Genomic DNA, 18,785 nt, shown 5'->3' with positions numbered 1-18,785 from the left:
ATAATGCAGTTCTATTTGAAGTTTCTTTTTTGCATTCTAGCCAAAGTGGTTATTTTGCACACTCCTCACTTTTCTCTTTTTCACCCAATCTTTTCACACTTGGTTCTTGAATGTCCAACCCCATAAGTGGCACCGTAGGCAACCTTCTCCGAGATCTATGCCTAGATATGTCATTAGCAAAACAGATGGAGGCTATATTCCTGAATAAATCACCCAATATAATGTGACCACTAAGGTCCTCCTTATGAGTGAGCCGTTAAATCTGCTGGGTTTGATAATGGTTATTACAAGAGGAGAACATTTCAGCAATTAAATGGGCTACTCATTACAAGGGCTTAGTGTTTGATTTCTTAAACCTATATGCCTTTCTGACATTGTATACAACGTTCATTGAGTTGTAATGTTAATCTGTGAATGTCATTGTTCTAATGATATTTGATTTTGTGATTGATTCTTCTGCTGCCTTTCTGGGATCTTCAAGTCTGGATGTCCAGTTTGTCTGCGACACCAAAGACGGACTTCGAAGGTATTGCCTAGTGTGTCCATGTTGTTTTGCAGTTATGGTCTTCTGCATGGCAATGGGTGTTTTGTGATTGTAGTTCCTTCTTTAAGACTACACATGTGTTTGCACAAAACATTAAAAGTTAACATTGAACATGTTTGCAATGATTTTCATGTTTGATGTGTTTTTCTCATTTTTTTAAAAAGTTTGGTCTAGTTGAAAAATATTTCTCAATGTATTAACCCTGAGTTGATGAAGCAGAGAATGTCGTCCCTAATACATCCACTTTCCCTGGCCTACTCTTGTCCAAATGCACTAACTTATTCCATTTCCCCCAGCATAGGCACGATCACAGCTCAAGATCATTTCTAGCTTACTTGAAAGGGAGGTCTTATCACTCTTCTTAATACAAACACCATGCTCTAGCCCTCAAAATAAAAACAATTTTGAAATCTCGGAGATGAGAGAAAAAGTATACAGGGGGTGTAGGCTATTGTCTCCACATCATTGCTGCAGCTGTAGCAGCTTGCAGCACTTCTCTGTTTAAAGTTGACTTATCCAGTAATTATTTATTTGCCAGAACCTCATAAAGTTAGTAAATCGTCCCTTGGAGAGTACATAAGTAGTGTCAGCATTCTTATTTATTTTGCTTAATATTTCTCTGAGCAACCACCCAATATCATGCCTTTGATTAGTTGCTCATTGAGGCATCAGGACATATAAAACCATTATTGATTTGCAGTTAATGAAGCATTTCATTAGTTTGCACCAATGTTTATTCCATTTATCATGTGTTCTGATTCTAGTGCACATGTATTCATATGAATATATGGAGTTTAGGAAGAGGCATAACAGCTTTGGGCTTTAACATGAATGTGCGAGTAAATTCTCACATTATTTCTCCTGCCTGAAATCATAGTCGCAAATCTTTTTTTTTTTTTGCAAAATACATTTTTTAGATGGAATCAATTTGCTGTTCACAGCCCTCTCATTGAGAGAGAGAAAAGGACTGCAGAGAGCAGAGCAGCATGGCTTCAAGCAGAGCCACACCTAGGGCATCTTCTCACAACAGTCCTTCTGCAGAGGCATAACTTAACCTAATCTGTCAGATAGGTGTAGGATTGGAAAAACAGGGGAAGCTCAGGAATGCATGTGTGATTTTAACTTTTGAAGCTAACATTTAGGCATCATTTGAAAGGGTAACATTTAAATTGTTGTGTGTTTTCTTAATATTTACATACTCTGCTGCTGCATTTGCCACGTTTTTTTTATTTCTGCAACCATACATTTACTCTACACTACATTTGGCTGAGTAAGCCTTTGAAAATAACAGGGTGGATTGCTGTGTATGCACCCCCATAGCGAACAGTTGCCAGAACTCACAATTAATCAGAATGCCTGACAGTCTCGGGCAGGTTTGTTTCATGCCTAATTTGTTGCATGCTCATTAGCTCCATGTAGTTTGAGGGAGTTGTATGGGTTGTATCTTGTGCATTCCTTTTGCTCATACTGGTAAATTGGTCCATACCTGTGCTTGAATGAGGGCCAAGAAGGATAAAACAGGCCATATTAACAACCCTTGTGAAAACATAACATGTTGCCCAACATGGAACTTGGATATTTGAGTGCCTTGAAGAGTCACACACAGGTTCTTGTCAAGTATTACTAATATTGTGACATCCACTGTAATGTTGGTTATTCTTCCATCAGATCAGATACAAACTCCCAATTCTGTTAGAGGGCTTGGTAAGCAGTTAAAGTAAAAGGATTTCATCAAAATTTGATAGAATTTTGATTCACATTCTGAATCTGTTGGCAGATGGGACTCTACAAATAAGGGTCAATGTTAAGGGGTCAGTAACTAATCACTTGACGTCACAAGAGTTTCCTGCTACCAAGGATAAATAAATAAATGAAATAAAGGATACACTCCTCCTTGTTTGCCACCTACAAAGTTCTGCTGCCTATTTGGCTAGGGTTTGCTCTATAAAAATACAGTATGCATACATACAAGCCAGCATGTTCTCTTACATGCTGTATATCACATGAAAGCAAGGAGATTTATATAAGTTAGCAAGAACACGCATTATGGTTCAATTGGGAATCCTTACTACGTGGCGGAGCCAGTTAGAATGAGTCCATTATCCTTTTGAGGGCCCACATGGCTAGTGTTAGCAGGATGTACCTCATGCACAGAATTTGATTGCTGATCAGTTAAAACCGTTATTAACAGAATTAGTGCCTATACAACAGTAAGTATTACAGATGGTAGAGACAAATGTAGGGACATCAGATTCACGCAAGGACCCCCGACACAAACAATAAGTCTGCAGGCTATTAATATAGAAATGGGCAAAGAGCCTGTAAAGTGAGATTAAATACTATTTTGGATTGCTTGCAAAACGAATCCATCTGGGCCGGCCAGCTCATACATAGCCCTAAGACAAGCTTAGAATATCAACTGTGCCTTCCCAAGGGAATGGTGTCACCAGCTGAAGAACGTGGTACCCATGGAAGCATATTTGCTAGCATATATACCATTACACATGGTACTCCCTCTATTGTATTATGACCAGATGTTCTAAAATATGAAGAATAAGGAGGGGATTGGTCTGGTGGTTGATTTATGTTTGAAAATCAAATAGTCGATTATGTGTGGTCTCTCCAATAGTTCCTAGTAACGTTCAGGGAAAAGCAGCATTTGCGCCACTATTTTGCTACTGTACCACTACCTGACCGGAACGGGAATTGTCTAAAATTATTTACGTAGTACATACCTCTATAGATCAAAACATCATAGGCACTCATCCTGCAAAACCATAACTCAAGCCTAAAGCTGAGAGAGGGGGAGCGTAGTAAGAGAACACAACAGACGTTAAAAAAAACTGAAGGTTAAACAGAAAAGATTAACCGGATCCCTACACAAAGCAGAAGTCCAGTGAGGGTGGTTATAATCTGAGGGACCATGATAAAATAAAAAATCCCGATTGGTGTCAGTATACTAGCAGCCATTCTTCGCGTTCTGCACAGGAGAGAAGGCGTTCGGAGCAGTACTCCGCAGAGGAAAGGAGCAGCCAAACCAAGCATTGTAGAAGATATGAATACACAAGTCTGAAAGCAGAGAGGTGGAAGCCTCGGGGTACTGAGCATAGTTTGAAGAAGGAAGAGAATGGTTCAGATCCAAAAGCTCATTTTAAAAAGAAGAAAGCTTATCTGCCACACTAAGCTGAGGAAATTAAATAATGTGGTATTTTGCAGCCCCAAAATATATCGAGAAAATGACTAGCCCAAATGGGATTCTTAAATTTCGGAAGGGCTGAGCAGGTGATGCCTTTATTCAATTTAATGTTGGTCTCCTTTCCAGAAAAGATTTGGACAGATAGTCGTTCGGCTATGTTACATAGGCTACAGGTGGATATGCTAGAGAATAAATATTTACAAACACAGGATTATAAGAAACACCTAATTATCAGGGTTGTTCCAAGCACATCAGCCTACACTTATGTTTTATTCAATGAACAACAAATTACCCCACATCCTACCTATTGCACTTTTATTCAGCATCTTAGGAGCAATTTACTGTGGCTGAGAAAATGCTTATGGACATGCAAACGGACATTTTGAAGGAGCGTCCTCTTGCACGGGGAAAACAACTTATAATAGTTTCTCCCATACCTGCCTTCGTGGCATCTACAAAATCTAGCATACCAAATGTGCGTGCATTATACTTGCACTGGATGCAATGAGCCTGAACTCCAAATTTGAGTAAATTACATTTTGAATACATAAGTGTTTACATTATCAACTGGCATTACCACAGATCCCTCACATCGTTGCCCAATCATGAGTTCAAAAGATTCTGTATGGACGGCTTGTCACAGTTTGCTGTTGACGCTAAATACAAATATTTTGTTACTCGTGCTACAGTGCTGGGCGTTTTCTGATGTAGTGGCTTCAAGCTAGGCCTGGGCGGTAAATTCCTTTCCACTCGCGGAATTTGGGTAATTTTGCATTCCGCGGAGAACGCTTAATTGCCCATAATTCTGCGTTCCGCAGCTTCGCGGAATTTTTTGCTTGTTCACGTTCTCAAAATGCGTGTTTGTGAGATATTTCCCCCCGAGAACGCAACCTGCGATCGTGAACAGGAAAAAATCATCGCCAACAAGCAATTCAGCGTGCTGGCGGATATTTTTTACCATTTCGAGGAGCTTTGCGGAGCGCGACTACGCAATTTCCGCCCACCCCTACTTCAAGCTGCTACAAACTCACAGTTAAACATTAGGGGATTCCACTGCACAGTCAGCGGAGATTGATGCCCTCCTCCTAGTCCTACGGAAGACATCCGCTATTTCCCCACGCTTGCAGTGTTGGACTCTGCTTTCTATGTAAAAGGTTACAATGTACACCTAGCCCACTGCATTTTTAAAGATTCAGAGATTCTAAGGGTAAATCGATAAAGGCTAAACAGCTTTGGAGAAAGCTAGCTGTCCTGCAGGATAAGCATTATACGGTCCTTCTACAACATAAATTAGCCAATAAAAGTGAAGGGATTTGTCATAAAGGTGACTGTATGGCTGATTTGCAAATCTGTAAGGTTGCTGCTGTAACATGATCTCACACTAAGATTAATGCAGGGTAGTGATATAGGTGACATTAAAAGGAGCTAAGACACCTGAACGAGACATTGTAAATATTCCTACAGTTTGACTGTGGATAATGTTGGCATGGTGTTTATACCAAGGATAGAACATAGACATATTTCCTATGAAGCAGTTAGGTTAGACCTCATAAAAGCAGGGCACAAGGGCATTGCATCCTCTATGAAGGCACTAACACAACGGTAAAAAATATCAGTGGCCGAATACAACCAAAGCTACAAAAGAATATTTACAGCGCTGCAACAAATTACATTTCACATTGTCCTCCTTTCGCATCACGGCAAAAGAGCCTGTATTCCAAAATCAAGGACAGCAACAGTGCATCATCTTGCCCACCATTATATAGCTATTTTAGGCTCGTTCTTTTGCCCTCCACTGGAGCTTACATTAGACCTTGACCTACAGCTCAACACCACAGTTTTAATGCACTTAGTAGTGTCACAGTTATCTTTCCTAAAGCATTACTGCCTTCTGCTTAGACCGTTAACATTTGTTAATGCACTCTCCTGAGGCAGTTAATTGGCCCTTCTGTAATTATGGGCAAGGTGAAGGCAAAAATATGTAATAATAAGAAAAGGCAGTTAATGGCTCTTGATAACCAAAAGGATGTGGGAACGATGGATAATACCAGCTGCCTTACCCGTCGCACCAAAAATGGAGATAAACACACCCACTATCTATATACGCTTCATGGTCCAGTTTCACACTTGCTGAACTTGGTATGGAGATAAAAAACTGTAGTTAGTGGCGATATTCCAAGCTTTCTAATTAGCACAGTAAATCTCATCATACCATACAAGGGTGGCAATTTATATTAAAATGACATGCCACATATTGAAATAATTCAAAATAGAAGATTTAACTAACGGAGATAAATCACACCAGAGTTTTGTGTTTGATCCTGTGAGTGGCGGAGTAAGCAAGCTGCCTGGTTCTGGATCACTTGCAACCCATATACTCATTTTGGGGTTATTGTAGCATGCAGCTTTAGTACGAACCTACCTAGAATTGTTGTACCACCTCTGCAGTTGTACCAAAATTCAAATGGTAGAATAGCTATCTTCTCTTTCTTTCTTTTGCATTTGATCTATCCGCTCTTAAAGGAGGGTGGGTGAAAAGAGTGATACCCGCAGCCATCTGGGCTACAACAAAAAACCCTAAATAGCAGCCATTCCGCAACAAGTTTTCAGAAACATTCAACTAACATCATATGACCAGACATGTTTCCCCTCAACTCCTGGTAGATTGTAATATGAGAATAATTAGTAATGAGTTGCCTTCCTAATAATATGACTAATCAGAGAACTGGACACTGCCATATATCATGTCAATAGTATAGGGAAGCGCAGAGAACAAGGTTCGCGTTTATGCGTTGGCTACACAGCGACGACTATATGATATTGCCGATAAGTACAGTAAGCTGACTGCCTGGCCAGACAAGAGAGACAGGGAGATGAACTGGGTTTTAGAAATTCAGGATCCACAAGGTGGCCTACATACAACTGGGGCGGCTATAGCGGAGGCCTTTGCAAAGTACTATGAAGACACATAGAAATCCACAACCAATAGGTCTGGGGGAGACTGTGCTGATCTCCTTAGAGACCTTTCCCTTCCTACTCTCTCAGACGATGACAGGGATGCACTAGACCTCGATTCCATGGTTGAGGAGATAGAGGTTGCTATCCGAGAGCTGTAGTCTGGAAAGGCGACAGGGCCAAATGGCCTGAAAGTGGGACTATATAAATGCATTACGGACAGAGTTGCAGGGCACATGCTAGGCATGTTTCTAGCCGCCAGAGAGACGTGGGCTGTTTGCCAGAAGACCAAAGAACAGCCACCATTGTGGTTATCCCTAAGAAAGTTAAGCCGCCTGCGACCTGTCGTCCCTACAGACCAATATCACTTTTAAACCTTGAAGCCCTTGCTTATAGATTGCAAGCGGTTATTACCACGGTGGTCCATCCCAATCAGTCCAGCTTCATGCCGCATAGAAGGACCTAACTAAATTTACGATGTCTCTATTGGTTGCTCCATATGACCGCAGCCCCCAGACTGAAAGAGCTGTACTACTTTCCTTGGATGCTAGTATGGCATTTGATAGCACTGAATGGAGTTATCTATTTGCTGCCCTCGCCAGACTGGGATTCGGCCCTCTGTTCTGTATTTGGGTTAGACTCCTTTATCAATACCCGTTAGCAAGAGTGAGAGTTAACGACATGCTGTCTCGCCCCTGCATAGGGGCATGAGGCAGGGATGTCCCCTGTCACTGATGATGCTTGCACTTGAGCCCCGGGTGGCCTTGGTCCATCAAGACCTACTTGTATGGGGTATCGGAGGTGATGGGGACTGGGAAGACAGGATCTCCCTTTATGCTGATGATAGATTGCTCTAAGCCACACAGCCCCACCTCACGGTTGACAGGATATTACATATTTTCCAGCTCTTCGGTGACTACTCCGGTTTTCAGATTAACTGGGACAAGTCCCTCATATCCCCCCTTTCTGGGGGTGCCCCAGCCCTGTCATCTAGGTGTCCTCTTTAAGATGATGGCCTCCCACACCTACTTCATGCTGTACAGAAAACCCCCTACAAAATACCCGCTGACTTCTTCCAGAAGGTTGATAGTGAACTCCATGAACCCCTGTGGAATGGCGACACTCAAGAATTGCTCTCTGTAAGCTCCAAAGAGGGGTGTCTGAAGGGGGGGGCATGCAGTTCATTTCGTACGCAAATACTACTGGGCAGCCCAGTTAATAACAATCAATGACTGGGTTTTTGCAGACAGAGACGAGCCGCCATATCGAGTAGACAGAGAGGCCCCGGGTGGTCGTGGCTACCCATCACTGTTCTACAGGAAGGGAAGAGAGGGAGCTTTGCTGACCCACACTCAGGCGCTGGTAAGGGTGTGGCGAGAGGTTACCAGATTCTTGGGACAGGATGGACGGCGACGGATAGGACTCCTCTGTGGGACACTGACCTCCCGCAGGAAGTTGGGAACCTGGCGGGGTTTTCCAAATGGGGGTTGCTAGGCATTGACCACTTAGGGGATGTGTGGCTAGGACAGGCTCTGATAACCTTTGAGGAGCTACAGACTGAATATGACATGGCTGAAACAGAGCGGTTTCGACACATAGTTGAGACACGCACTGAGGCGACATATACTGGGGGGAGAACAACTGCCAGAGTCAGCAGCATTAGAGGACTGACTACTGCAGGATCCCATGGGGGCCAAAGCAACCTCCCTGACATACAGGAAATTAATGAAAAACGCCCCTGACCCTCTAGGGGCTCTGAGGGAAGCATGGGAGGGGCGCATTGGACATATCGAAGATGACTGGGTGGAGGCAATTCAGAGTCCCAGAGATATCGCTATACTAGCCTGTTTCCCCTTACTACAACTGCAGATACTCTACAGACCATACTTCTCTTGATCACTCTTACACCCGCTAGGGAGATGCGACACAGCACTATGTCTTCAGGGGTGTGGTATGATGGGTTGCTTTTTCCATACATTTTGAGACAGACCAAAAATCCAACAATACTGGAAGGGGTTGACACAAGTTATGGTCCGGGTCACGAGTCTCACAGTACCGCTAGAGTCTTGGTGTCATCTCCTGAATATAACAGGAGAGGCGGTTTGGCCCAAATACCAGCAGATATGGCTTGCGTTGGTTGCTGGGGACATAGGAACATAGCATGGGCCTGGGGGATTGGCCGGCCTCTGTATGTGGCTGACTGGGAAACTGATTTGGACTGGGGCAAGCAGGCAAAACGGGTAGTATATCAGTCGGGCTGCCCAAAGAAATGGGAGAAAGTTTTGGAACAATGTTGTGTCTATAGGTGACAGTCAGTGATTTATACAAAAGGGCGAGCGATACTCTGTTGAATGGACTCCGGCCATGTTTTGAACATTACCACACTGGGTTGATTATATAATTGTATGTAGTCAATTTCCATCTGACACTACCAAAGACTGCGAAAGTGCGGTGTCTTTTTCCCTGTAAAGCCTATTGTGCAATTGCTTGATCAACTATGTGGTTGTGCACAGAGCAACTGTTTAACAAAAAGATTTTATTTAAAAAATGGTGTAGGGAAGCTATTGAATACATTTCAGCTGTTTACCTATCTAGTCAGGGTCACAACATTTATGATTTTTTTGAGCTCCAGAAGAAGAGGAGTCTTAAGAATAGCGCATCTTACAAAGGAGACAGCAAACAAAAAGTGGGCATTTTCTGGTGTAGTATTCCAGAAGGGTTGTCATGCTGCTTGGCGAGATCCTAGTATTGTCCTCCCGAGCAGACAGTCTTCCTGTAAACGATAGAAGCGCCTCAACATTGCCAGATATGTAGCATCCATAACATATTCTTCATCAGTGGACCTAGTGTAGATTTCAGGCTGAATGAGTGTCGAATTCCCCCATGAGAAGGTCACCTTAGTGCTACCTGGTGCTATGTAATAGATGGGAGAAAGGGGGGAATAAATTACCAGGATTCTTGATGGTTGTGAAACTGGCCATCTAAAGGAAATCCTTACCTTTCAACTGCAAACAGATTACGCCTCAAATTTGATTCACTAGAACCACTACCTTGCCAGTACAATATCTTTAAAGGATGAAGTAATGCTGCCCATGCATTCATATGGTATAACTGCAAACACAGAAGTATGTTTGCCCGCTCATCATTTTGGTTACCATTGTCTATTTTTATTCAACCAACTTTTACAACAGAGTTTACGTCGCTTTTTATCATAGTGCAGTTGTTGGTCCTCATTCATTACCAAGAGTATGGCATTCGCGACTGAGTACATGGCGCATTACATACAAGCACACCAAAAGGTACTCTCGTCAGTATGGCTCTTCCAGTCCTGTAGCGATCTTGCTTATTAGTTATCATAAAGAAAAAAAAGTCATGCTTTCTGGTTGGTTGTTTCAGACGGGAAGCGGCGTTTACTTCGCATGCGTTTCTTCGCATGCCGTTTCTACGTGTTAGTTAGCATACCTTTACTACGCAATTCGGAAATACGAATTGCAGTAAGGGGGAGAAGGTGTTGGATTTAAAATCCAACACCTTCCCTAGTGTCCGCATAGACTGGAGTTGGAATAGTAAATTATACTATTCCAACATCCAGCACCCCCTTACTGCAATTCGTAGTTCCGAATTGCGAAGTAAAGGTATGCTAAATAACAACGCGGTCGTACTAACGACCGCGTAGAAACGGCATGCGAAGTAAACACATGCGAAGAAAAGTTAAATATTCGTGTGTATACTCGCGACACCTTTAGCTTTGTCGTCTCTACCCGATGCAACCGGTGCAGGAACTGGCTTTACCGCATTGGCTTCATATACATTTCATTTACTCTACACATTCTTAGCGCCCTGTTTGTCTGATGGTCACCATTCTACCGGCAACATCACTCCCATATTCATAAATTTTGAGCAGCCTACAACCCCGTTGGTAAATGTACTGCTGTGCGCCTCCTCTAACTGGCTCTCTTCCTTCCACAGTGACCGGGGCAATGCATAGCCTTCTGCTTATTGCACTGCGCATCTCCCCCAATCACCACTTTCTTCCTGCGGCAGAGGAGTGGGTACTTCCGCTTCCGGCGCCATCGGTTTTCCATTGCTGTGCACTCCCGATCCTAGGATCCCATTCCGAAGTTTCCCCTCGCCTCACCAGAACTGCACCCAGCCCTCCAGCCAGTCCTGGCTTCGAACAGTTTATTTCAATTGTAGACTATACATTTTTTTTTCATTTTTTTTTTTCCAAGCATTTTGTTCTCTGACTTTTTTTAATGAGTCACTTATTACCATTCCAAATCCTTAACCTATAAATCTAGAAATTCCCAGACACCTGCTCTTCTGTCTTTGATGCTTGAACTTTTTTGTTGGCCGATTGCCTGGCATAGCCCTTGCTTAAACTCGGCTGTCTCCTCTCAATCACGAGAAAGAAAAGCAGGGCTTTCCTATCGGTTCCAGCTAACCACAAACGGCCTCTTTCCCCCTCTCTGATACACTTCTCGATTGGGCTGCCTTTGCTGCCAAATTATATGTTTCTCTGCTGTCTCCTGATAAACAGATTAATCAGGGTTAACCTTTTTCAGAGGATGCGTCGATCCTTTTGTTAGCTAGCACAAAGTGTTCGCTCTTAGAGGACTCTGGTCTTGGCCACGTTCCACAAGAAAAAGGGCGCTCCGGCCCCCTGCTGCAGTTCAGACAGCTTGGCTCTGCACCCCAGGTCGAAGAATGTATAACGACCTCTCTGACTCAGACCCTGCCTGGCTTTGTTCTGCGCTCATACATGCGGCACCCTGCCCAGAAATCTAGTCCGAGTGATGAAGTAAAACAGCACCCCCAGCAAATTACAATCTGTCAGATGAAAATGTGTTTTTTCGTGCCACATTTAATGTTTGCATAGAAACAAAGCTAGTTACGTAAATATATATTTCACAGGGCGATTACCTAATGGTAGAGTCTGATTGAAGCGGGGGAAAGAGAGAGTGGAGGTACACAGGAGTGGGGGTAGTCTTTATTTTAGGGTAGAGTTGCCAGAAGTAAAGATTTCAGGACCTTCTTGAGTGATGGGAGCTGATGTAAGCAAGCCCAGGGTCAGTTTGAGGAGGGAACTTTAGAAAGGGCTATAACAAGTACACAAATCTAACTTGGGTAGCGTTTAGGGGCAAGAAGGTGGTTTAAACTAGTGTGTTTCAGATTGCTAAGAGTGTAGCTGGTTAGCTGTTGTGGCGAATAAAACACAGGGAAAGGACAAAGATGGGTGTGAGGAAACATTTATCCAGCGAGGAGGGAGGAGAAACTGGGGAACACTTAGGGTGAATGAGTAGCTCAGCCAAGGTACACTGTTAATAAGGGGGAGATGAGGTATTTACCAATAGGGTCAGGGCTCAGCGAGCCCCACCATGCGCAGGTGAGCTTGAAGAGGTAGCTCTAAATTTTATGGGGAACCGTGACCTCCATTGGCTTCTCTAGCTTGGGAAGAGACTATGTAGAGGCTTCATGCAGTCAGGGGAACCTGGAAAGGTACAGAGCTTGTTACTCCTGTCCCAGGGTCTGTACCTACACCAATGTGCCCTGAACAAAGAAACCCCTTTCATTATTAAACTGAAATCTGGCAAAACATTCCTGTAATTTCTAGCAGTGTTAGCTAGACATTTGTAAAGCTTGTTGAAATATTTGTGACGCATGGCTATTATTCACAAAAGAATGTCTGTGCATGATCATTTTCATCCTGAGCTGGTTGTACCTGGTGATGAGAGCAGATATAGCGCATGACACTATCTCAAAGTGGCCACAGAGATCAGTAGTGTTAGCATGAAATATCCAACGGCCATGTGCATTTAGTGTGTCTCATGCCTTTTTGAAAGCCATTTATGCAATTCTGATTCCAATCTGAAGGCACTACAAGACATGTTCCCTTTCAGAGTCTCGGCCATGCCCTCCAGCTGTACCAATTTTAGAAGCCATCTTGTGGGAGCAACAGCTTGATGATTTGCTGGTATTTGCAAGCTCCGCCTCTAATAGGTGCATTCAGCCCCTTGGCGGTTTCCCCTCTTTTGCACTGAAAATGTCCCATCGTTGAGGGCTATATCACTGTGAATTACTTAAGATGTTATGGGCCCTGCAAGTGACATTTTAAACCGGGAACATTACTCCAGAATTCAAATACGAAGTGCAGAACACCAGTCCCAGTCCTGGCCAGGCTGGACATCCCGACGAGGGCTTGTGCGGTGGAGACTTTGCCTGCTTTCCAGAGGCCCTGAGGCCTGTGACCAATGACCAGGAAGTGAAACACTGCGCCTCCGTGGCCTTTTCTTGCAAAGGAGCAGAAGTCAAATCCTGAAAGTTTAGTTAGTTTACAGGGCGTGTAAATATGATCAGCAGCCAGAAGAAGTAGATAATCAACCTTTGATTCATAGTAGGTGGTACCTGGTGCTGGAGGCCTGCAGCCAGAAAAATGTGGAGATTTGGAGTCTCTGAGTCCTAGGTAGCAAAATGGGTAGTCTGAAGAGCCAGTGCGTCTTTGCTTCTGTCATCAGTTTCCTGAATGATGTGCATCTGCGCTCACTCCCCTTGCTTACGCTGTTAATACTACATGCACATAGTTTGCTATGACAGCAAAGTAGTATTAAAAGGATGTATGTTTACAGTGGCCCAAAGATGAAGTATTAGTGCTGTACAAATTGCTTAAAGAATAAATCAGATATGAATTATAACAATAAAACGATCCAGCTTCATCCACCAGGCAAAATGGAGCTCACTCAGCCTGGCCACCCAGTTTATTAGCTTTCCAGTGAGGATGACATTGAAAGGTAATGAAGATGACCTTCACTCTGGTCATTAAAGACAAAACCATTTCAACAGCAATGTTTGTTTGCATGGCGGACAATACCTCTGTGGGCTGTGGAAGTGATAGCTAAGATGGTCGCAGGGCCGGCTTTAGCGCTGGTGGCACCTGGTGCTACAATCTCTTTTAGCGCCCCCCCCACACCCCATGACCGCCTCCTCAGATTCTGTCCCTACCACCAGCCAAAAGGGCCCCTCCTCTCTCCAGTCATAAGATATTGCTAAACACAGCGCCCCCCTGAAGTCGGCGCCCCCTCCAGAGGTCTGCGCCCAGTGCGGCCGCACAGGTCGCACTGCCTTAAAGCCGACCCTGGATGGTCGTGTGGTACGAATAATGGTGACACTCTCGCAGTGTGCACGAGTGGTGCGGTACGCTGCCGCATAAACAAATGAGACCCATATTTTGTCAGTGCGTAATGTATCCTCGGCAACTCAATGGCCACCTCTACATGATTTCTACTGCAGACTATAAGCCAGATCTGCTTCGTAAATGGGTCTAAAGATGTCTTTCAAGTCTTGTCTAAGAGAGAAGCGGTAACTTTAAACTTTACTGATCATGATCAACTGGCGTGACCCATCTTCTCAAATGGGAGCTTGAGGAAGACTAGTAGCATGACTAAGTTGAGCCCACCAACAAACGTATGTCAGTTCATTAAGTCTATATATAATGATTGAAGTGCATTTTATGACTCTTCTCTTCCATAGAGCCACATCAAAGTGCTGTCCACTTCAGTTTGCATCTGTCCTATGTACCTAATGAAATTTAGTCATATGTACCCTGACATATAAAGTTGTACTGTTTACTTACTGTCGCAAAGGTCCTGTGAAGGAAACTGTGACCTTTTACTTTAAACTTGTGATCCTGCAGGTCAAAACTAAACATGACTTGCATTTGATGTCAAAAAACAATATCTGCTATCACAATTCTATATCCCAGAAGATAGGCGATGAGCTGCTTTTCCTTATAACACCCTCTTCCTATCAGCCTTCTCTACATTTCCCTCTTGGCTGATCTCACACTCCTTCTGTTATCCTTGGTGCTCTAATAAGTACAGAATGTCTGCAGTGCACGGTAAATAGGGTCGCCATCTTTAAATAGTGAATCTGACTGCTGCTCGCTTTAATCTTCCAACGTATTCAGTAATTAACTATTTTGGGCTGGTTTTTTTTTTTCCATAGGCTATAATTGCAGACATGTCCATCACATTTGCAAAAGATCTGAGCACGAAACGTAATACTGATCACACAATTAGGGCTAGTATGGAAGTCAAGGTAAGATTTAGCTCGGCTCCTTGCTCCTCAGTCGTCGGCCACTAGACCAGATCTTCTTCTCTTTGGACATTTACCAGATCCTGAAGTCCTTGGGATCTGGCACACGCCTCTCTCTTTACTCCCCTGTGTTCACTATTACCTCTTTTCCTACCAAACCTCCTTGGTTTCCTGTCTTCCAGTGATCTGTTTTCCAGGGTAGTCTATTTGCGCAGAACTTGTTCGTCGTGAAATCTGCCTGTTCATCATTTAGCTCTTTCTATTAATATGTATCTCGGAAGATGGAAACAATTATCGTTTGGACAAAGTTTGTAACGTGAGAACTTAAAGCTGCTTATGCTGCTCGTTACTCAATGACCTCTCTTTTTAGTTGAAACATAATTCCAAAGAAATTACAAACGAAGCAAAGCGGTGCTGGGCGGAATGTATAGATTTTTCCAACTTCTGTATGTCCTTCCCCGATGGAGTGTTAAACAAGGTGAATAGAAATACTGTAGAGATGAATAGCTGCCGACAAAGTAACAGGCCTTTGGTCTTCAGCCCAGTGAAGTGGTTAGACGTGGCGGTGATGAGCTCAGTGGTCTTCGTATGAGCGGATAAATGAGGAGGGATTTAAAAATGGCAGGTTGCGGGTGATCATCGAAGGACTGTGCCATGTGCCATTAGTCACGTTCTTGACATGGGAAGGGCTTCACGCTGCAAGTAGGGGATGATCACAGTTTGGCCAAACAAAGTATCCAATGCAGAAAAGAGATCAGGGAGCTATGAAGCTGTATTTTTTGCATGCATTGCAATCATTTGCTTTCCTTGTCACTTTTGTTTTGATGGGCTGAGTGTGTGGTAGATTGCGACCAGGAGGTGTACTGTGGTCACCTGTTTAAACCTCATCCTGTGATGTTTTACTACATCAATTGCTCTCTATTTTTTTAATGGCTTCATGTGGATGGACACTTGCTCCATCCAAAGACGACGACTCTGTGCGAATTTCATAATATGTGTAGGAATGGCCTTCAAAATGGCTTCCCACGCACTGGCTCGTGCATGTTCATCACCTCCTCCTTTAATGCTTCTGCAGAGACCTTCGGGAGACAGGGAGATGTTGTTTCCTCACAACGTTGATGTTGCATAGATCGACATTCTCCCGGGTCTTTCGTTATGCAGAGTGTTTGTAAGGAAGGAGACTGCTGGTTTTAAATGCCACATATTCAACACAATGTAAGCCTGTTTCATGTTATGGTATGCCATGTTATAGAACGTCATCAGCATTCTTATTATGCATTTCTACTTTTTATAAGCTCATGTAGCACATCATTCTACCTTTTCTTTGTTATCGAAAACATCAGACTTAAGTTTGCTAGCGACGCTATGCCATACTCTCTCCTGGCTCTGTATTTGTAGAGCGGATTGGGCTCCAGAGATGTTAGAAAAAAGTTGACTTCATAGAGACTAAAAGTTAAAAAATGAAAGTTCATTTGCGTTAATGGCTAGTCATTTCAATTAAGAAAGCTTGTAGGCATATTTGGTTTATTTGCCTTCTAAAATAGGCATTAGATCAACTATGGCAAGTCCAAAGTCTAGATTAAACCCAAAGCTGTTACACTTATGTAATGGGCAACATTTCCTTCCAGCAGGGAAAATAGGATAATTGTTTAAGCATTGTGGTTACAGGAGATTGAAGGAAAAGGCCAAATTATTTCAGCAGTTTTTTTCCGTGTAGAACTCAAATGTTAGATATTTGCAAAATGGCATGCTTTTCGGAGAAATATGGAAAACAGATGCTGATAATTGACCCCCATAGTTACCGGGTGCGGAGAAAATGAGGCGATGAGGGATAATTTGAGAAATTATACATATTTAATTTATGGAACTATTTGGCATCGGACTGTGGCTTATATGTCTTCATGAAAGATTGGACCTTGTATTAACTGTGGGAAACCCTGGTCACCCTCATTCAGAGCGTTTGCAGTTTAGGAAACCGAAATAACTTTGAGTGCTTACTAGGCTGTGAGTGCAATTAATAAAAAAAAAACATAGTTAAAATCACTAAAACATTATTTTACATCTGCAGTTAGGCATTTAGGAGGAATATATTCTAGAGTATCAAATCGCATATTTCCTAAAACTGGATTCCAGCTGATGAGGTTCAAAACCAGGGATGCCTCGTGGTATAGCACCCCGCTGCCACCAGTTCACACACCGGATCATTTTTTATAACAATCCGTCATTGCCCTAAGGTCAGGCTTATGTGTACCATTATTCATTTGGGGGGAGGGGGTTGGGGGCGAGTATTCAGCTGTATAGGGAGGGCCCATTTTAGCATTCCAAGGGCAGTAGGTAATGTAACCATATGATTGACACAAAGTGACTTGCCTTCTCAAAGGCATGTGGCAGGTGAGAACAGTGTTACTGAAACGCCATGAGCTTTGCAGAGGTGACCATGCAATGGCGGAGAGAGGCTAGAAGGTAGAGTAGCAAATTGAGGCCTACATGAGCCTAAGGAGAAAAGGAGACCAAGTGACTTTAGCCTTATACACCATAGACATGATCTGCCTGTTTGGTGACGTAACGAAAACTGGAGGGGGTATGTGCAGTATGTAGGGGAGTCCCCCTCACACCTAGACTTTCAAAGTGAAGATGACAGATGGCCGGGCACACCCTCAGGACCAGGAGCCTGCCTGTCCCTTCTCTACAATGGCAGGGATGCAGGGCCCTTTCGTACACCTCTCTGTCTGTCTGCTTTGTGTTCTTACATTGATCCAAGAGTGCAGATAAACAAGCATTTGCATAGCGCTAGGTCTCGGATTTGCGAGACTTTAAACTATTGGATTTGTAAATATAAAAGTGGGCGCCTTGCTGCAACACAAAGTGCGGCGCCCGAGTTGTTAATATGAAAGCAGTCGTCATGCTGAAACCTAAAGTGCGGCGCCTGTGCGTATTTAAGTTAGTGTAGGGGGGCAGTTTGGGGATGAGGGCCGTGACATAGGACAGTGGGAATAAGATTGAGCCCCGCGGCTGCCCTTGTTCAAGCTGAAGCACGGTGTGGCGCTAAAGCGCAGCTGCGTCCTGCTGTGCTGTGCTCAGTGTGAACATTGATTTGGGCGAGCCGCACATAAGAAAATAAGGCACAACCGCCATTGTTGAACCTGAAGCGTGCAGCGCTGGTAAAAAAAAAAAAAAATAGCAAAGCGCAGCTTAAAAAAAAAAATATATATATAAAATACCATAAAAAAGATGTAAGGCATTTGCATCGTTAATGGGGTGGCTGCCATTGTTGAAACAATAAGATAAGATAAAGTGTGGCGTGCTGCGCGGCTTAAAAAAAGACAAGCCATTTCAGCAGAGCATGTTGTGTGTGCAATAGGATTAAGTTATTTAAGAAAATAGTGCTCACAGACTGTAAATAATACATACCGAGTAACAACACATGTTACAGGGGCAGTCCTCATGGGTGGTTCCAATAGGAGAAAAGGAGGTACTAAGGAGGGACTACTAAGCCTATTCACGAATCAAAAGCCACCATTTACAAAGGACAGTCAGAGGAGCCAATTGAAAAGATGGGCGGAAAATGGGCAGGCTTCAATACCTGAATACAGCATGTCTCAAAGAGACGACAAAAGTGTTGCCTAGGCAAGACCTAAAACTGGTGTTCAGCAGTGGCGGCTACTGTGAACGCAAACTGGGGGGCTGCCTCAGTGGTCTTCTCCTCCTCTGCTCCTGTCGACTTCAAGCAGCCAATGCACAGGCTATCGGACGCCCCATTACTCCGGATTGAATGCTTTCCAAGTACCAGTTTTATTTAAACATGGGTATGTTTGGGATTTAAACCGCACAGAGCTTCCTAAACTATATGGGAACTGTCATATGTTACTAAGAGTCCTGTAAATTATAGGTACTACAAGTTAGATTTTTACTTGTGCCAGATTTGACATTAGACTCAACCATTTGCTACATACACCTTGACAATTTTCTGTATGTCGAACGTATTATCTGTATATATAT

The 18,785-nt window shown here is 43.4% G+C and overlaps 1 protein-coding gene across 6 annotated transcripts in view; it reads left to right on the top strand.

Moving 5' to 3' along the window:
- Window positions 1-18,785, top strand: part of SH3PXD2A (SH3 and PX domains 2A) — an 822,832-nt gene that overhangs the window by 533,115 nt on the left and 270,932 nt on the right. For 4 of the 6 annotated variants that reach the window (XM_085606762.1, XM_085606734.1, XM_085606742.1 and 1 more), the window contains one exon: window positions 482-526. The exons of the other annotated variants lie outside the window; for them this stretch is intronic. In XM_085606762.1, the coding sequence (XP_085462888.1) occupies window positions 482-526 (45 nt within the window). The remainder of the gene's footprint in view (window positions 1-481; window positions 527-18,785) is intronic. 6 annotated transcript variants of the gene reach the window in all.

This window comes from Triturus cristatus, chromosome 1_2 (assembly GCF_964204655.1).
Source record: "Triturus cristatus chromosome 1_2, aTriCri1.1, whole genome shotgun sequence".
In the NCBI taxonomy this organism is placed as follows: Eukaryota; Metazoa; Chordata; class Amphibia; order Caudata; family Salamandridae; genus Triturus; species Triturus cristatus.
This window is presented reverse-complemented; position numbering and strand designations above follow the sequence as displayed.